Source organism: Python bivittatus, unplaced genomic scaffold (genome assembly GCF_059951505.1).
Source record: "Python bivittatus isolate LINGU-HERP-01145 unplaced genomic scaffold, Pbiv_v1 ctg000580_np1212, whole genome shotgun sequence".
Lineage (NCBI taxonomy): Eukaryota > Metazoa > Chordata > Lepidosauria > Squamata > Pythonidae > Python > Python bivittatus.
Genome location: NW_028277087.1, coordinates 16435278 through 16456038, shown reverse-complemented (window position 1 = coordinate 16456038; position 20761 = coordinate 16435278). Strand labels below are relative to the sequence as shown.

The window sequence follows — 20761 nt, the reverse complement described above, 5'->3', positions numbered from 1 at the left end:
AATAAATAACAGAATAAGGCCAGATAGATGCTCTCTTGAGAAGATGTTCCTTCATATACTACGATGACTACATCATCATCATCATCATGGTTATTTGCAGGACCACCTTTTATCAATTGTATCTGCCCATCCTATTAGATCAGACAGGGTTGGCATGATCTGGGTCCCCTCAGTGAAGAAATGTCACTTTATGGGACCCCAGAAGCATGCCTTCTCTGTTGTGGTTCCTGGCCTCCAAAAGAGCATTTCCTCTGAGGTCCATATAGCCCCACCCCTGCTGTCCCTCAGGTAGACCATAAAGATTTGGCTTTTTTAGCAGGCTCTGGGCTGGAGGAATTTGCAAACTCACTGGTATGCTATGGGTTTTTTAAGTTTTCATATTCCTTGGTTGGTTGGTTATTATTTCTGTTTTTCTTTTATGGTTATATTGTATTTTTAACTTTTTTCCTTACCTCACTTCACATGACAATTAGGCAGCTTTACAACTGAAAGGAAGGAAGGAAGGATAAATTCAACCCCCTTTTGCAGCCTCCAGTGAATGAAATTGGCAAGAAAAAAATCAATAGAAATAGTAAGGGCCTGGAAGGAATAAAGTCAGAAGCCCAGGTTGTGGGAGAGCTAGCTTATCAGAAGTACACATGAAAAGATCTAGATGTCTGATCCACTTGAATATGAGCTAGGCAGCCAACAGTGGGATGCGACTGCTAAAGAAGCTAATACAATCTTTGGCTGCTCAAGAAGGACCTTTTAATGTACATGCAGGATGCAAGGTCCATGACTGTACTTTTCTGGAAAATCCAGATGCCATCCTTTAATCATCAATCCATATTTTCTCCCTCTTTCATCTTTTTCTGCCTCTCCCCTTACTGGGAATAATCCATTTAAATCAAAAGGCACAGCACAGAAACACAGCATTCATTTCCATGATGCTTTTCTTCCATAGATTTTTAGAAGTGGTCCACATAATCAATGAATTCAGCTCTCCTCCATCACCCTGCTACCCTGCTCATTCTCGTGAAGTTGGGAGCATCTGTACAGATATAACATTAGTACTCCAACATTTTGAAATTAGCTCTGCAGTTTCTGATTCCTCTGCGTGTATTTGAGAGTACGCATTGCAAAGAAGTATTCTTTTTATCAATTTTAAAAATAATTTTGGTATGCCATATTACTACACCAATTGTGAAGGAATGGAAAATGTGTGAAAACCAACAATTACATTTTTAATCAAACGGTAAGGTGAGGTTTACATAAAATGCTAGACTGAGCTAAGAGTTCAGGAGTTTGTGGTTTGGCATGTTGTAAAAACCCAGCCTTTGGGTTGTAGCATGTTATCACATTAAGTCTCCTTTGTGCACACACCACTTATGTTTCATGAATCCTGATTTCAGATTGGGCATGTTCCAAGAACAACAAACTCTGATAAGAAGATTTATTGTAGAAAAGCTGATAAAGCCATTACAAAATTTCAGCATTTGTAATATATTAAAATACAAGCTAAATTTATAATGAGATCAAGATTCAAATTACTATGCATCTTTCTCCCACTCACATGGTGTAATGGGCTAGAAGCACTATTGGGGGCAGAAGGAATGGATTTCCCTTGTTTCTTGTTTAGTCATTGAAGGGTCTGGTATCCGGTTGTTTGCTTGTGACCATATGAGAATTGGCTCTCCAGAAAAAGAAGCAAAGGTGGATTCTGTGACAATAGTTTTGCTTTCTAGAAAATAATCAGACCTGGTCCAAGTACATGAAAAATTAAATTGGTCCTGGTCCTGAACTACTAGAATCTTAGATATGCATGTGTTAAAAGAGAGTACGTGATCCTTTTGCTGTATTCAAAGCTCTTGTGAATATTGGGTTCCAGGTGCTGATTGTTAATTAATTAATTCATCTGTGGAATGGATTGCTAATTAAAGCAGTCCAGGAGGCTTCATGCTAAAGGGAGAGATACTTACTCAGATTCTTTTGTCGTAGCTGATGTCATCCTGGAACAAATCCCACAGGCCTCTGGGCCAGGTGTGTTTGCCTTTGTTTGCTGGTTACTAAAAATAAAATATTAATAGAGGATTGAAGGTAGTCTAAGCAGCTGGAGGAGATGATGCAATTTTGCCCAAGGAAGAGAAAATTCAAGCTATAGACCTGACCGGGAGGCAATTAGCACTGGGAGAAGTTGATTAGGAGCTTATTCAGGAAAGCATTCAAGAGACAGTTTTGGGACCAAGCTCTTAGATTCAGCTGTATAGGTGCCTCAATCCTTTCGTACTCTTCTTTCTTTGGGACAATCTTACAAAGCAGTGGGTCATACCTTGGGAATCCTGAATGGCTTGGCATATTGAAGTGGATTGAGTTGGAAAATAAGTCTGTTACACACTATGAAATAATTGCTCTTGACTAACATTCATTAATTCAGCGTCATGGGTGAATGGAATCAGAGCCTCCATGGTCTAGAACTTACTGAAGGCTCTGATACAATAGCATGAGTGAAGGCAGAAAATGGCAGACCAGTTGAACTGGGCTACAGTGCACCGTGTTATTCAAGGGCAAACTATGTCAGTCTGTCTGTCTGTCTGTCAATCATCTTCCAAAATTCCCCAGCTTGAAACCTGCAAAATATGTTGGATCACAACCTCCATTATCTCTAGTTGGCACAGTCAATGACCATTAACTGGGGATAATGGATGTTATATAGTACAAGATATTTGAAGGGCTGTAGCTTGGGAAAAGCAGACAGACAGACAGACAGTTTTTCACACCTGCCTACCATGGCCCATGGTAACCCAGAATTCCTGAGCTCAGCTGACCTGCCAACTAGAGCTACTATGGGCTAGTGATAAAGGAGTTGGACTAGGACTAGGAAGTTTAGGATTCAAATCCACCACTTAGGGATGGAAACTCACTGGGTAACTTTGGGCTAATCACTTTCTGTCAGACATATGTCACAGAGTTGCTGTTACGGAGATAAAATGAAGAGATCTTAATATAAGCTGTCTTGAGCTTCTGGAGAAAAGGCAGGATATAAATCCAACAACAACAAAACATATCCAGCCAGCATCATTGTGAGGAAAGACCAAATTTATTTTGAATTTTCTTTGCTCTCTGGGATTAGTGGAGAATGTTCTTAAAATCCTCCATCCTAATCTTTCCTGGCTACAACTCTGTACAGCTCTCCAGGACTAGAAAGTTTGTGACCAAGTGTTCTTTTTGAATGACTGGCCATTTTTCTTGATGTCACTATGAAAACTAGGCTGAGTCTTCAAAATCCAGTTTGAATTTTGAAGACTCAGCCTCACTATAACTAGAACGTGCTCACATTCGGCAGCCAGGAAAAGGAGGATTCACGCACATTTATGTCTTTATATCATTTTCTACTGTCTGCTGAAATTATAGCAGAAACAGGATAGAATCAATTAAAATGTTGTGCAATGGCTTGGGATTATCAAAAAATATAACGTTGTAAGATAAACTGTCTCAAAGATAGAAATTAAAGATTAAATCAAATACCTTTACATAACGTGCTTAAATATAATTAGTTTCTTTTGATGATTAGACAAGATAGATTATAGAAAGAAGAGAGTTAAGTTGTAACCATAGAGTAAGAGGTAAATTTATAATTGTACTTATAACTGCTGTAAAGATGATCAGAAACTACTTCTTTGTATCTTTTTTTCTATTTTTCTTTTTCTTTTTTTCCTTTCTTGCATTTTTAGCTTTCTCTTTGATTTCTTTCTTTTCTTTGTCTTACTTTATACTAGTTTGTATTAGTTTTTATCTTCCTTTTTAAAAATCTGTAATAAAAATTATTTTTAAAAATCTAATTAGTTCTCATGAATTCAACATAAAAGTTTCAAGATTCATTCTTGAAAAAAACTAAGACTGCACATGTCTTGCATGCAAGGATGAATGGTGTGGGCTTTATAAGTAGAGAATCCAGGAATATGTGCCCAGTGTCTTTTCATCAATATCAAATAACCATTAGTATCCTGTACATCTGAGATTACAGGAAATGGTTCTCTATGTGTCTGAATATAACTTGAAGCCAACTGAAGTTATATTTTACTAGCAAGATTGCCATGAATGGCCTTCCCCCAAAACAGGTTATATTCTAAGTGTGTGTCAATACGCTGTGTCAGTCTTCCCTCTTTGGAAACAATAAATCCAAGGCAGAATTCCAAGAATTCCAACAAGTTGCCCCCTTTAAATGAGACACCACTATATAGACAATTTATGACAACACAACTCTTGCCCATGACCTTCCACATTTTTGATGTAAGGAGCTGAAGATGGGCAGCCTGCATCTCTTCATGGCTTTGATAGCTGCACATCTTTTTATCAATATGAGAAATCATTTTAACCCAATGGACGTACCATTGAATTGGCAGGTTGCAGGCAACAATATGTTGTCATACAAGGTAATCTCTAGATTAGAGATCCTGTCTTGCATAGTGTAGAACATTCCTGGAGTAAACTGGACTTTGGTTGCATTTGTGGGGTATTGGCCAAAATGAGGCAAAACAGACCAGTACTGACCTTACCATTAGCAGGGAATGCTGCAGATGACAGAGGTATTACTAAGGCTGGTAAACTATCTACCTTACTGAAAGCCATGGTTGACTAAAAGTATAATGAGTGGTGGAGGACGGTATCTGAAGGCCCATCTTGTGATGGTCATGGCATATGGAAGATTGCAACATGAAATTAAGAAATGGTAAAGAGCATGAATTAACAATAGCAATTATAGAAAGAAATATATATGCTTGTGTGTCTATGAAAATAAAGGAGAAGATGTAACAGATCTCAGTGTAGGGATTGATCTTTAAAGTGGAGTTGATGAATGCATGCAGGAAATAAGGTGAAGATTTAATTATGAACAAAATGGCAAACATAAAGTATGAGTTAGTATGGTTTAAGTTGTGGGTGCTTATGAAAATAGGAATCTATACGTTAGTGATACTTACATGTTACACACCATGTGTAACACCAGTGAATGGTGATAATGGAAGAATCAGGGATGTCTATGGGGAACAGTTGTGCAAAGTTCTGAATGAACATGATATATTAGATGATATAAACAGATGGGAGGGAATGAGATCAGAGAATACAGAAAAAGTGGCCCATTTAGAGACCTTGGAATGGCAATTGTTATGTATTTCTTTAGAAAAAGATCTGTTTATTTTGATTATGTGATTAAAGCCTAAGTCTATTCATCTGAGTACATGGCAAAGGAATTAATATAAATCTAAAAATATGATGGAAAGTTTGAGAGAATTAGTGAAGAATAAAGGGAGGTGAGAGGTCCTATGAGATATTTGATAGTGGTAACAGTGGCTCCTGAAAAAAATGGATATAGAAGAAAAGGAAAGAAATAAAAGAAACTAAAATGAAAGCAAAATGACCACAGGAAGAGAGAGCACAAGTCCTGTATGAAAAAGTAATAGGAGATACGTTAATCCGATAATGTGATGTGACGTATCCCCAAAATGTTTATTTTATTTGTGGGACAGTGGAGTTGCAGGGACAGATGGTTTGCTGTGTCTCCAGGACCTGATGCACCACTACTTTTCAATGCTCATTAAAATACGCAGTGGAGTTTCTATAGGCATGTCCATACACCATTGGTGCAAGCTTCACTGGGTTCTCTGCAGCTTAATGGAGCCGCTGTTTCTCTTAACAATGTCTCTGGAGTGTAGTGTGGAAGGAGGAGGAAATACTAAGCAGAAATCAACCTATTTGGATGCTCTAACACTGTCTTCCTCATTCTGATGTTTTCCAGATATGTTGGATTACCATCTTTGTCTTCTCAGCCAATACAAGCAGTGCTTCAGGTGTTCATAGAGTGCTTCTTCTGAAGCCATTATAGCAGCCTCTGCTTGATCTTGGCTGATCTCAAAAAAAGCTAATAGATCAAGCCTAGATAGGATACCACCAAGAAATACAAAGATATAGTTAGACTTGGAAGTAAAAAAAAATGCAGATGAATCATTTTTACAGGGAGGAGGAAGAGGAGAAGAATCCATGTAGTCTTCAAGTTCAATTGAAGGGAGAGGTTTTTCTTTTCTGAAGAAATATCTCTCAGGAGTGGCAGACTTGAGGATCCCCCAAGGAAACAAAGATGCAGCAGTAGTTAAGTGGGAACAGGATCTGATTAGAGGTAGTTAAGCAGGAACAGGGTTTGGTTAGAGCTGGGGCATTGCTCCAGGCAAGACACCTTGAGGACTACTTCCACTACTGTCTGTCTCCTCCCTACCATAACTTTCTCCTCCCCACCTCTGTAGCTACCATCTCTCTCTCCCCCACCCCCAACATCTGCCTCTTTCCTCCTCCTTTTGCATTGCCTCTTTTCTTGACTCTTCCTCAGTGCTTCTACCACTGTTGCCACATAATCTTTCCTCTTTCTCTCTGCTTACTAGCCCACCAAAAAAGACTTCATTGGCCAACTGGAAGCTGCTTTTGTTTTCATGAGCATGCCTGACATTAGTACTGTAATTGGAGTTAGTTGGATGTCCTGCCCGGCCCCAGATCTTGGGTCCCTGGCTGAGCCCCTGTGATCTAGCTTAGCAGGGCCATCTGGAGCTGACCTCAGCTCTTGTGCTTTTAAAAAACCCCTCCTGAATGATAGCAAGAACCTGTGCTTTTTAATCTGTCCTGGGACCACTTTGTCAGAGATGGCCAATGGAGGAATTGCGTGCCCTTTCCTCTGCAGAAGCCACTGGTGACTTTCTTATGTGAAAATCCTTCTTTTATTTGCAAATCCCTCACTCCCAGTGGGGTGTTTCTCCCTTTGAGTGCTGCAAAGCTGTTGTGAACTGTTGTGCCTGTAAAATCTTTGCTACTTGCCAATATGCAAGGAAGAAATCTGTAAATGCCTGAAAATAGCATACATGGCATCTGTTGGGTGTTCCAATATGGAGTGTCTTGCTTGTGATCAATTAGCCGGCTGGCCAGACCTTGTTTAGCTAGAAGCTTGCTTCCATCCGTTGCAAAGTTCTGTTTTACTTATTTTGCCAGCTAAACAGTCAAGAGACCTTCTGGTTCTTGAAAACCTTCCTACGTTGAAACCTCTTCAGAAATGCATGTTTTTCAATCTCTGAAGTGCTGCAAAAAACAGCAAACAAAATGTAATTTGAGGAAAACTCTATAGGACTGATTGATTAATATCCACCAATATTTTGTACAGATATTGTACATGCTGCTGGGTTATAGTTCTGTTGGAAATATTTGGGGGGGGGTTGGAAAACGTGCTATACTCACTAGTTAGTCAAGAAAATGCATCATACCGGTCATAGAATCTGATGTATTCTAAAGTGCACAATCATACAAATTGATTAGCTTCGCTTTTGCCACACTTAGAACACTTCTTGCAACACTTCCCTTGTTTGCGAGTTCTGGTCCTTCTCATAAGTAGCATTAGTGCTACTATGGGTTGCAATTCCACTCCCTGCCATGAGTGTACAGGTGCCTACAGAAATTATTTTTAACAAAGGTAGTCAGTTAGCATAGAGAGTTGGGGAAAACAGAATTGAGGCGTGGTTTATTAGGCATTTCCATATTGGTGCCAAGTAAACTACAAGCTCAGCTTGAAGGAGTCTTTATTTGCCATCATGCAAATTGCAAAACAGAGCTCGGTAAAGAACCTACTGTGATATTACTACTACTACTACTACTATTCAAATACATATGCCACCCCACTTCCAGCAATTGTGGGTGATTGCTCTTCAAATCTTATTATTTGCCCCTGCTTAGAATTTTGAATAATATTATTGAATATTAATATTCAATAATATTATTATTATTGAATAATAATAATACTCACAATAATAATATTGTGACAGCAGTGCTCTAAAAACAATGGGGCTTTCCCCTTTTTGTTGCATTCCCATTCAAGGGCCTTTTTTCCCCTCCCATCCAGGTATTCATGGTTTTTCCAACTTTCAGGATGGGAAACATCTTGCTTTCAAAACGTCTCTTGACCCAACATCTCTGAACCCTTTGGGAGACTAACAATTTCAAATCACTTCCTTGTTTTTGTGGGCAAATTACATATTAGCCAAGAAGGCTCTCCCCCTGCTCTGCCCCTCCCCCTCCGATGAACAGCATCCTGTGCCAGCATGCTGATGAAGCTGTCTCCATGGAAACAGGCTCATTACCACTCATTTTTACTAGCCTCCCTCCTGTTCCTGGACTGTGCTGCTTTTCAAAATTTTAACCACAGATCATAAAGCAAAAAGGTGGGGAATCTATGGTATAGGTTTGAAAAAAGAAAAGAGAAAAGAAAAGAAATACAGAACTGGCAGTAACTTCTTGGGAATCAGCCCCTTTCCTTTGTCTCTGTGTAAATACGTCTCAGGAATCCCATGACATTGTTCCAGTAAGCAGTATTTTGTGTCTCTGGTTTGAATGCAGGTGGTCATTCCCAGAAACAGGATAAGGCAGCTTTTTTCCCACCTGAGCACCCTCAGGAGAGGGGGGGCTACAATGCCCATCATGCCAAATAAGAGCAAATGGAAGAAGTCAGACTGGAAAAGCCAAGCTAAAACTGATCTTCCTGGATTAGAGGAAAGCTGTAAGGCTCTGTTTATGACACGAGCATATCAAATGCTTCCAAGAAGGGTGTAAAGTCAACAGCACTTTCCTCAAATCATCTGCTTGCACACATGGAAGCTGTTCCATAGTTTTCCTCAGCCTGGCATCCTGCAGGAGTGTTGGACGGTGGGCCCAGTTGAGGCCCGTGTGGAGGATGCCAGGTTGGGTAAGCTGGCTTATCTAGTGAGTTGCCATCATTTTCAGCCATCAGTGGAGCTATTTGTTGTGATTTGCCACTCTGAAAGCCGTGCATGCTCACAGCCATTCTGACAAAATGCAGATCTCTTGCAAAAAGAGATTTCTGTAACAAATGTATACATTGCATGAAGAAGATCTGATTGATCTAAGAAGAGTTTACCAGAGATCCATTTCATTAAGCAACTCTTGGTTATAGTATTAAGGTGGCAGGAGAAAATAGGAAAATCTTTCTCTACTCTATCCCTACCATACTTTTAGAGCAGTGTTTCTCAATCTTGACACCTTTAAGATGCTGGCTGGGGATTTCTGGGAGTTGAAGTCCACCCATCTTAAAGTTGCCAGGGTTGAGAAACACTGTTTTAGAGACTTTTAAAATGTCCTCTTGTTTTGTCCACGTTCTAAACCAAAATGCCCCAAATTATTTGGCCTTTCTTTGCAGGGCAGGTGTTTTTCCTTCCCATCCCCTTGTCCTTTTCCAGCTTTATATCATGGGAATCTAAATGTGGATAAACAAGAGTGCCCTTTCTCAACCTTGTACTATCCAGATGGGTTAGACTGCAATTCCCATCAATCCGTCACTCTGTTTGTGCAATGCTGAGTACTGATTTTTAATCTCCGTTTGAAATATTTGAGTGGTTTCCATGTTGAAATGGAAGCATGAAAATTGGGGAGGAGGAAAGAACCATCCCCTTTGTTTGTGATGAGAGCAAGGGGAATGACAGCAAAACTGCATTCTCGATTGCCAGGCATTTTGAAGAAGAAAATTGCATTGGCAGATCCTATAAAATCACAGTGTGATGAGCTATCTAGCCTAGAGGTGCATTATAGAGTGTGGGAAAGAGAACACAGGGTTCCCAAATTAAAAAAAGAAAAAAAATCATTCTCTATTTTCCAGTACATAAAACTTTCTGAAGCTGTAGGGATAACCATAGATCACTTAAAGTGACATGTCTGGAGGCATCAGATTGGAGAAGAACCCTTTCATGTGACAAACCAAAACTACATGCAGGTTTTCAAGTTCTCCATAACTCCCTGCTTTGCTCACACAATGCACTGAGCTATATAAACTGTGGTCAGTTAGTATGTCATGCAAATAGAAAATTTGGATAATTGAGTAAACCATGGCTCAGTTAACTATGAGTGAATGTGTTATGTGAAGATAACATAATTAATAGGGTGAGGAGATGGTATCTTTGCTTTAATTAACCATAGAGTTCCAAAGCAAAAAAACACAATTGAGCTTACACCTTCAAGAAATCCTGTGAATGAATGACATTTCAGGATATTTTGCTGCTAGGAATAAAAAATGAGGATGACCAAAATGAATTACATGGAGTTATCCAAGAAAAAGCAGTCAGAATTTCAGAGGTACATTTCCCAAAAAGAAGAAAATGTTTATATTAAAAAAAAAAAAGAAAAACCTGAAAGGATTGTTATGTTCCGACAGCTCCACAGTCACAGAATTGGATGAAGTGAAGCTGCATCTATTGAGCTTCCACCTGAAAGAAGAAGTGGCTGCAAGAGATCAGGTCTTAAATGGTAGCACTTGCCAGAAATGTGAAGGGGGTGATGAGTAGAGTGTTGCAAATATATCAGAGTTCAAAGTTTTTCTTTGTAAATTGAGTGGAATGGCAACAGGTGTTATAATGAGAATTGTCCCTGAAAATCCAGTAAGTAGGTGAGTTTGGGAATATGGAAGAAAGGTTTTGGAGATCATTCTCCCTGCAAATGTCCTGGTCTACATTTTTGGCTGCTTAGCAGCCTCATTATGTTTTGTGAATGTTCTTGTCTATTTGTACATGTGAAGCCTGCAATTCTGGAAAAACAATCCTGTTGTCTGCATTTGCTCTCCTGCAGGAGTGCCTAACAGTGCTTTCATTACGTTAGCACATGTGTTGAAATTGAGTCAGTCCCTTCCATTTTGTGTTTACAAAATATGCTTAACCAGGTCCAGTCAAGACCTGATAGCTGTATTTGGACAACATGCATAGCTTGGTTAGTTAGTGTTACTATTGGTTGGATTTGTGTATGTGTGGCTAACTGTGTTGTACAAATCCAGCCATTTGTTTAACTGATGTGTTGTATGAACCCAGAAAATGAGTTCATTCAATAATTAGTTTAGATACATGAAAATAGCTTCTGCTGAAGGTCTTGGATGAGTAGAGAGGTCTCGGAAATTCTTTATTCAAAGCTGAAACTTTGCCCATTATGCAGCTGTTAGACACGACTGAGTTCATACCCTGGGCAAAGGCATAGTTTGCTTAATTATAGCTTACTAATGAAGGTATAGTTATCACAGTTTGCACAAATGCTAAGCCATAGAGTGTGCTTTATCATTCACAGTGACACAACACACTTAGCCAAATCAAATAAATCACACTATAGTTACTGCAATGTGGAAGAGGTTCCAATGAATAATCCATATTGGTTCAGGACACTGAGGGGGCCTCATTTATTCCAGAGGAGATTCACCAGATATTCTGCATCTAGGAACATCTTGACAGCTTCACGGGCATTTAAGAACAGGATATTTGATATTGCACAAGTTGATTTAAGTTCAGTTGCTAACAACAAAGTTGCCTCTTGCTGTACAGTTATAAAAACCAAGATTGAATGCGAGCAATATTTGAAATGCATTATTGTCCCTTCCCTCTGATCAGCACTAACAGGTAGACCATTTAGTCTAACACTAAATTACAGGTAGAACAAATGGCTGTGACAGCTGTTTCTTTAAAATCTCACACTTCCAATACATCGCCTCTGTCTGGATGGCAGTTTAGAGAACATCCCTCATTATCTGCTTTATTGCTCAAATTATCTGCTGCATGTACTGAACACCATGATGCTTCTGAAAAGAAAAATATTCTGGCTGAAATACCATAAAATTAAATTGTTAATGGAAAACATGGAACATGGCTGTCTTGTGGAACTTGGCAGGTTTTGCTTAAGACATAGTTGATCATCGTAAACACTTACCCCATAATGTAATTAAATGATTTTACTCTTGCAACAATTTTTATGGTTATTAACCTGATTTTATATAATTTTACATTTAGTTCATTAAAGACTGTTTTATTGCATATCTGATAACTGTACATTATGTATTTATAGGCTGGAACAATAAATTAACTAAAATTTAAAAGATACAAAAACAGCACTAAGTCTGTTGACTCATATAAAGCCCTTTACTTGAGGAACAGAACTTGTAAGTGTCCAGATGTGCTTTGCTGTTGATCACATTGGCAGGGCTTGCTGGAAGTCAGTAACAGCTGTAACACCACAGAATGAAGTACAGTAGTTTTCCAAACTTCTGTACTTTAACTTCTATAATAAGGAACAACAAAGTTCCATCCTTATTGCCATCTCTTCTGTCAACTCTCAAACTTTTTTGGTGGGGGGAGTAGGTTTTAATAGTTGGGGAATCTGCATAATGCTTCCTGTTCTGCTCAAATACATTCTCTCCTCCAAAACAAGGCTAGTTTTATATGTCTCAATCAGTCCTTACAAAAACCTTCCATAGCAAGCTACATTTTTCCAGAACTATCCTCTGAAGTGGCTAAGACACCTTAAAAAAAAAAAAAATCAAACACACAGAACAAAGGGTTGAGATCTCATTGCTAGTGAAACTGTACCTTTTGCATGATTATTAAGCACAATTTCCTTTATTAGATTCCCTGTCCCTGCAGCTAGATTTGCAAATCTGGCAGTTTATTAGTTCCCTGATGGATCACCTTAATTTATTCTCTTTTCTTTGGCAGTGCATTTGAAGAGGCAGGAACCAACATCTATATACAAGAAGGGCTCTGATGGCCAGCAACAACACCACCAGCATAGCGCAAGCAAGGAAGCTGGTGGAACAGCTCAAAATGGAGGCCAATATCGACAGAATAAAGGTAAAGCCTGCTTAGCTTATCCTTCACTAATTAGAGGGTTTTGGAAATTTAAGATGGGATTATTCTAAAGCAGTCTTGTACAAACTGAAGCCGTTCAGATGTATTGGTACCCAATTCCCATCTTCTCCAGCCAGCACTCCCATTATTTCCTAGCCATTGAAAAAGGCTCTCTGAAAGTGCATAAAGGGTCTTTTCTCTGAGGGAAAAGGTATTACAGTAATAAACTTATTTGTACAAAGTGTTGGAAATATATTGGTGAGTCAGCGGCAAGTGCTTTGGGATTAGTTAAGTAATCTAGAACTGTTTTGATCTGTTTCAGCATTGAAATGACCTTGGATGTTCTGTAGGATGGCCTAGTGAAGAGAGTAACAGGTGGACTGGAATTTGCTTTGATTTTGCAGCGTCTTTTGATATTGTTGGCCGCACATCTTGTGGAAGCAACTGTGTGGGTTGACTACAGAAGGCATAGGGATGTGAGGGTTCCACCATTTATCTACAGGGTGAATTCCTAAAGATAGTGTTTGGGGTGATAGTTCTACTTGTCCCTATGGCACTTGTGAAATAAGTGAAATAAGCCTTTTCATATCAGTATGAAGCTGCTAGATGAGCTCATCAGAGAATTTGAAGCATCATCAATTTGTGGCTGGCACCCAGCTCTATTTGTCCTTGTCATCTGACTCAAATTAAGCTGTGCAGGTGTTAGATCAAGAATAGGCAATTGGGTACCTGCCAAACATTTTGACTTTCCATTGACCATGCTTATAAGGACAGATAAGAGATGCCCAAAACATCTAGCAGGCATCAGGCTACCAATCCATTCTAGACCACTCTCTGGACTCAGCATGAATAAGAACCAATACATTAAAAATGTATTTTTAATAGACCCTGTATAGGTAGGTAGTTTACATGTCTAGAAATCTGGGGTGCATCCTGTTCTAGGCAGGGCTGTACTGCTCTAAAAGAGCATGTGTATAGCTTAGGACTGGTAATGCGTCCTCCTTTCAGAGGCCTTGGGATCCCATCTTGGTATAGTTTAGGGGTTACTCATTGGTCAAGCAGTGCCTACTGAAGGTCAGGTAACCTTAGTGGCTACGTTTCTTTCTTGTACCATTTCTGGACAGGAATCATCTGCCTATGGTGGCTCATGCTCTGGTAATTCAGTTGGATTATTATGATTGTTTATATGTAGGGCTATCTCACTAGCACCAACTGCATATACCAGAATATTAATAGATATATTCAGTTGGGAGCATTTTACTATACACTAATTGTAAGAAGGCTGCATCATATGCCTGTTGGGTTTGGGCCCCAATTCAGCCTGCTGTTTTGACCTTGGCCACTTTAAGCTGTGTGGACTTCAACTCCCAGAATTCCCCAGCCAGGAGAAACAGGTTGCCCGCAACGTGCAGGGAAATGCAGAGTCATCTTCAGGATGGTGAGTGGGCCAAGAAAAAGCTGTGCTAGGATCAACTCGGTCAATACGGATTCCTCACAGCTATGAGCATCTGGCCCTTCGGACGCCAGTGTCTTTCCATTTGGGTCCTTCAGGACATCCCTCCCTTACCTTCTCTTCCCGTTTATCACTCCGCTGGCAGAGTGGGCAGCCATGGCTCTTTCCCAGTGTGCCCTGTGTCCTCCCTCCCTCCCTCAACCTGTTCTCCTCTGAAGACCCAAAAGGGCATGTATGGAGAGGGCTCAAAATGGCAGCCACGACCAAGCAGGCAAACCCCTGCCATTTTTTTACATGGCTGGCTGGGGAATTCTGGGAGTTGAAGTCCACACAGCTTAAAGTGGCTAAGGTTGAGAAACACTGCAATAGATTATATAGCCTCTGTCAGAGTGTTGGTAACTCTTCCATATAAACCCTTAATCTGGAAATCTTAAAACCTTTCACCATGCATTCTGTTCCTAAATCAGAGAGGAATCTCACGTGTCACTGACTCTCTCTGGGACGTTAATCTTTTTGATGCGGCCACCCCTAATAGCTGTGGTTGGAACTGGAAAGAGCCTAGCCCTGAGGTCTGATATCGTCAGCTTCACGTGCAAAGCTCCAGACTGCACAGTCTCGCTCTCTTCTCCTTGGGTTACTATGGCAACCACAAGCCTTCACCAGTGAAGCTTGGCTTCTCTATAAAGAGGGCTCGAAGCACCTCACATATGGAAAACCTGCAATCTGAGCTGTAGCCAACGGTCCTTGATCTGTGAAATGGTGTGTGCTTTTTTTTATGGCAGGTGGGGGGGAGGGAGTCTCTGAAACGTAAACCTGTAAGGCTGTATTGGCATTTTAAATTTAGAGCAGGCTAAATGGCTGCACCTCTGAACGTAGCGCCACTCTCCCCTCCAGGTTGGCCGTGATCGGGCTAAGCCACCTGGGGCAATGAGAGGGAGCTTTTTAAGCACTGATGGGAAATGCTCAAGACTTGAGGGAATCGGTTCTGGGGCTCTGAAGCGGGCACGGGAGGTGTGCGTGTTGTTTCTTGGAGGAACAGGTTGCCCACAACGCGCAGGGAAATGCAGAGTCATCTTCAGGATGGTGAGTGGGCCAAGAAAAAGCTGTGCTAGGATCAACTCGGTCAATACGGATTCCTCACAGCTATGAGCATCTGGCCCTTCGGACGCCAGTGTCTTTCCATTTGGGTCCTTCAGGACATCCCTCCCTTACCTTCTCTTCCCGTTTATCACTCCGCTGGCAGAGTGGGCAGCCATGGCTCTTTCCCAGTGTGCCCTGTGTCCTCCCTCCCTCAACCTGTTCTCCTCTGAAGACCCAAAAGGGCATGTATGGAGAGGGCTCAAAATGGCAGCCACGACCAAGCGGGCGAACCCCTGCCATTTTTTACATCTATCACACCCAGTGTGCGTCGAAAAAGGGCACGGCTAGATCCCTTTTGACACTCCCTGCGAATGTCCCTGAAGCCCAAGCACCTTATCTCCCCGAGAGCTGAGGTTTGCTAAAACCTCTGGCCTGCCTCTTTTCAGGAGAAGCAGCTCAGGTGGCCACCACTTGCTGACAGCTCAGCCGAGCACCTTCAGTGACTCTTGCATCGCTCTTCATGCCAGAAAGAAATGCACAGCCAGGCTCCTCCTCCTGTAGCATCAGAGACTGGAGCTCTGGCGAAGCTAACACTTTGCATCCAGCACCAGCACTATTCCACAAACCCTGACTTCATACATGTGTGTGTCAGAGGGAGGGAGGGAATGAACCTAACCTTTAAATGCCAAGAACAATATGGGATTTGGGACTGGCTTAGGGTAAGTGTCCCTTGAGTTTAGTTCGCTCTGATTCATTTGCGGGAGCATGGAAGCTGGGGTCAAAGAAAGAAGGGATCCTAGAACTGCAAGCTATGTGGTGATTGAGAGGGGCTATTTTCCTTGACTTTCATATGACTTAAAAGGAGAGGAGGTTTTTAACTCCTTTCTCCCCTGAAAAAGGAGAGGTTGTTTTCAGTGATCTTTGTAGCAGATGACATGCCAGCATAAGGGAATGTATCTGCCTTTCTGAAAAGAGGCAGCTTGTGGCCCATAAATGCTGGACGTCTTCATAGTTCCTGTTGGCACAAAAGGCCATTTTCATTTTGTACCAAAAGCGTAAGTGTGTGTAAACTCACCCTCTTCACTTGGACAAGACACCAGCATATAAAAATTCACTTTCCCAACTTGGGCAAGACACCGTTGAATAGCTTTTCCCATTGAGAACTCTCCACTTGGGGACTAAATTCACACATGCTAAGTCACAAATCTGTGTTAATGAGCCATAGTTGATGAATTCTCATAACACTATGCCTGAACAAACCATATTGTAGTTTAACATGGTGGCCTGGTTCATCCAAATTGCTGACAATGGTGGGATTCCTACAACATACTGGACCACAACCTACCCAACTTTATTTATGCCTACCCTTGTGTGTGTTGTACATCTGTTCTTAACAGCCTTCTCCTGATGAGCATGGCCAGCTCATGGAGCTGAAGTCCAGCATCTCTGATTGGATTTAAACTAGTCTTCCTAAATTGGCAATCATAGAAATGAGATTTTTATAGCAACTGACCGTCTTTTTACACATCACTCTACATCATAGTTTGCTTCATCATGGCTTGTTAATTAAATGACAGTTGGCTAAGTTCATACAACATTACTAAGCTAAAACAAGGCATACTACGTTAAGGTTTAGCAAAATGGACCTCAGTTATTCTTTCTTTTAAGGGTTTATTTGGCCTTCCCTTGGCCAACTGGCTGTACATCTTTGCTGTTTAAGAACAGCTACTCTGGATTCCAAAGGAACATAAATACTCTTTTTATTTCCAGGTATCCAAAGCTGCAGCAGACCTGATGGCGTACTGCGAAGCCCATGCCAAGGAAGATCCCTTATTAACTCCTGTCCCTGCTTCAGAAAATCCATTCAGAGAGAAGAAGTTCTTCTGTGCCATTCTGTAAACCTCACAGGAGCCTGACTCCAATTTGGGCTGCCCTGGACACTGATGTAGAGATTTTTCAGCAACGTGGACAAGTTTCTAGAGTCCACTTACTTTAAGAAAAATATATCAAATCATCTGGAAGTTTACAGAGAAGTGCATGATAAAAAAGTGAATTCCTGCCTTCTTTGGAGAACGAGTTAATGATACTGACCTACATCAAGAGGCTAAAGATCTTGACATCTGCAGAGTTGCCTGGAGAAGGAGGAAGGGGGAAAATGTGTAAAAGAGTAAATTTAATTTTCACTTTTGCTCTGGCCAAACAAAACCCTATTGTCTTTATCTGGAAAAAAAAATGAGGGTGCGCAGAGCAAGGTTGCAAATGATGCAACAGGGTATGTGTATGTAACCTATTATTTTGTTTTGCTTTTCTCAAATGTCACTCTTATTTATGTTGAAATGTAAAATAATTGCAATGGATTCAATTTATTCTGATGTTCCTTAGTGTGGAGTATTGTGCATATTTAGCATTTTAGAGTAGTGCCACACGAGGGGGTGGGGTGGGCAGGGATCAAATTTACAGTAGTCTAGACATTTTATCCAAGGGTTTAGTTGAGACTGTGTCCTTGTTTTTCACAGGCCCACAGGCTGTCTTGTGCATTCCTAGCATACTTAGTATTACTGTTTTCTAACATTTGTATTTGGTAGCTTTTGTTCTGCTAGTAAAATGTATGTTGTATTGGATTCTGCAGTTTGTTCTCTTCACCTTGTTCCCCAGTGTTTTCTGCTATTAAGTCAAGAGTGAGCAAATTTCAACCTTCACAGATTTGTTTTGGTACTTGGTAAACCACAATTTATGGTTTATTGTATTTTGAGAGTACAACTACTTATGTAATTTAATACCAGGCTTAAATAATGGCTTAGAGTAATGCAGGAATCCAGTTACTGGCTGGGTTCATATTATATAATTACCTGTGGTTAACTGGTTTACTCAGTTAATGTTCTGGGTTGACCTGAGATATTAAACTATACTGATGTAAAACTAACCACATGGATAGGTTCACACAGTATATGAAGCTAAAGAAGGTTTATGATTCAATTTGTTCTGTGAACAGCATGTGTGTTGTCCCAGGATTGGAATACAGCAATTAATGGATGAAAAGAGAAATTTGACAGCAGAATCAATCATCCAGACAAATGGAGGCTAAATTGCCATCTATTGGGAATGCTTGAAGTTGGATTTCTGTATTAATTAAGAGATGGGTCTCAATTTGCCCTTTCTATTATATGATTCTCTGTGAGCAACAGCATACAGCAGAGATATATCTTTAATTTTCCAGATGCTGCTCAATTGCAGTTGCAGCCAACATGGCTAAAGATGAGCAATACTTGGAGTTCACATCTCTGCTTTAAGACAGTGTTTCTCAACTTCAGTAGCTGTAAGATGTGTGGACTTCAACTCCCAGAATTCCCCAACCAGCATGCTGACTGGGGAATTCTGGGGTTGAAGTCTACACATCTTAAAGTTGTTGAGGTTGAGAAACACTGCTTTAAGGTCTCCTTATGGTCAGAAGTGTCTGGCCAAATGTGTTGACAGGATGTCTTCATAAAAAACAGCATTTCCTGCCTATGCCAGGTATTTAGTTTGTTATGATCCACTTGGTTGCCCATCATACTGGAATTAGAAAGTCAATGAGAACTGTAGTCCATTACCTCTAAAAGTTGAATAAGTAACTCCTTCTTGCGCAAACAAAGAAATCATGGCAGTTTATGTTGCCTAAGACTGTTTCTTAATTTCTGGTGTTTCTTCTGTGATGAAGGGACAGTAAACTTGTGCTGGGAACACAAGAAGCATGGAAGAGCTGCAGCTTCAGAATTAATGGTATCTTTCACTCAGAAGCCCTTAAAAAGCAACGGGCAGCAAAATAATACATTCTTCCTGTCAAACAAGGAGCTGTTTGCTTTGTTTTCCTGCAGGGCTTTCCTCCTTGCAGGAAGACAGGGCACTGATTTAGCCAAATCATTGGCCTTTAAGTTGGGCTGGTTTCCCAGAGGAGAAGCTGTAACCTAATTCTCTGCCGTTTCCTGCATTATTATTTTTTTAGATTTTTTTTTATCCTGCCTTAATAAATAACTCAAGGCAGCAAACATACCTAATACGCCTTCCTCTTCCTATGTTCCCCACAACAACTCTGTGAGGTGAGTTGGGCTGAGAGAGACTAGCTCAAAGTCACCCAGCTGGCTTTCATGCCTAAGGCAGGACTAGGACTCAGAGTCTCCTGGTTTCTAGCTTGGTGCCTTAACCACTAGACCAACTGGCTCTCAACTGTACAAATGATGGCTGCTGGTTATCCAAATGGGATTTAATCTGGTTTTGCCCTTGGTCTTCTGCAAAATCCATACCTTGTCTTGTGACAAGCATGAGCAGGAATGCAAAATTAGCATATACCTTCATGTTGAATAGGGAGATATACTTCAGTTAATTTTGTGCATTTAACAGCCACTTACTAACATGATATGTTTTCAGGATAACTCATGCTTAATGTTTTATTATAGTAATAACAAATCCAGAAATAAATACATACATACACCAGGATTCTCCTCTTTGCAATATGCAACATTACACAAAATCCAAAATAGGCATATACCTCCAAATACACAGGTTAATCAACAACCACAGAAAATAGGCCCAAAGTCAGAAAACTTGCCTAGACGAAGTGGCTGAGCAAAGGTGATGCTACCCAAAAGGCCTCTTGGGACCTCTCATTCCACTTCAGACCTCAAAAGTATCTTACGCCAGGGTTAGGACACTCTACTGGGTCTGTTTCTCAACCATGGTATGTTAGATGAGCCAACTGTTTGAATTCACATAAGCCATAAACCATGGTTTACAGTTTACAATATCAGGATTCATACAAGGCAAAACCAAGCAAACTACACGACAGTTTATGTGTTGTACAAATTCAGTCTATCAGTACAGATGGAATGATCACAGAAATTGTCAAGTTAAAATGTGATTGGCTAGTCTGTGTGTGTTCACGCAACAAGCTTAGCCAGATCAGGTAAATCTAGCAGTTTCATTTGCAAACGTTGGTTAATGTCAACCTTGGTAAGTTGTTTTTTGTGGCATTGCAGATTGTGCAACCCCAGCCCATTTGACTAGCTTATTTCAATTCCTAAAACTTGATTGATTCATTAACCAGATTAATGTGTTGTGTGAATGCAGCCAGTATTTTGCACAAAGTCAGTATAGTTAATGGCCTAGTGTGTTGTGTGAATCCATTTAAATCAGTAAACTGTGGTCAAGTAAACCATGGGGTGGTATGTTATGTAGTCAGTCTTCAGAACCAAACTAGCTGTTTGCTCTGGGCCTGGGAACTGTTCTTGAAACTGGTGCATTACTTTGAATAACCTTCCCAAACCATCCCAAATGTGATGAAAAATATATGGCAACACATCTGGAGCAGCACAAATTGACTAGTTGTAATGTGGTCCTTGTGCTAGGGACTACTTAAGAACTAAAGTCTGCCATATTGTGTAACATCTTGTGTAGCTTACTATAACAGTAAATTATAGTAGGAAACAGCTGGCAGGTTGAGAAAAGCCCTCTGGAGTATCCCTACCTGCTGCCTCAGACTTGAAGGACAGAAGAGGCAGGTGCTGTGTGTGATATTTGATGG

General features: G+C 40.5%; 1 protein-coding gene and 1 long non-coding RNA gene across 3 annotated transcripts in view; one reads left to right on the top strand and one right to left on the bottom strand.

Moving 5' to 3' along the window:
* Positions 1-19675, top strand: part of GNG2 (G protein subunit gamma 2) — a 48372-nt gene extending 28697 nt beyond the window's left edge. Inside the window, exons 2-3 of the mRNA XM_007435322.4 lie at positions 12540-12674; positions 16975-19675. Coding sequence (XP_007435384.1) covers positions 12588-12674; positions 16975-17103 — 216 coding nt within the window. The 5' untranslated portion in view covers positions 12540-12587 and the 3' untranslated portion in view covers positions 17104-19675. The remainder of the gene's footprint in view (positions 1-12539; positions 12675-16974) is intronic.
* Positions 1-20761, bottom strand: part of LOC148214678 (uncharacterized) — a 53237-nt gene that overhangs the window by 27324 nt on the left and 5152 nt on the right. The window contains exon 2 of one of the 2 annotated variants that reach the window (XR_015797656.1): positions 1959-2045. This is a non-coding gene — a long non-coding RNA (uncharacterized LOC148214678). Of the gene's footprint in view, positions 1-1958; positions 4815-20761 lie in introns of those variants that run through there. The other variant, XR_015797655.1, reaches the window with a different exon arrangement.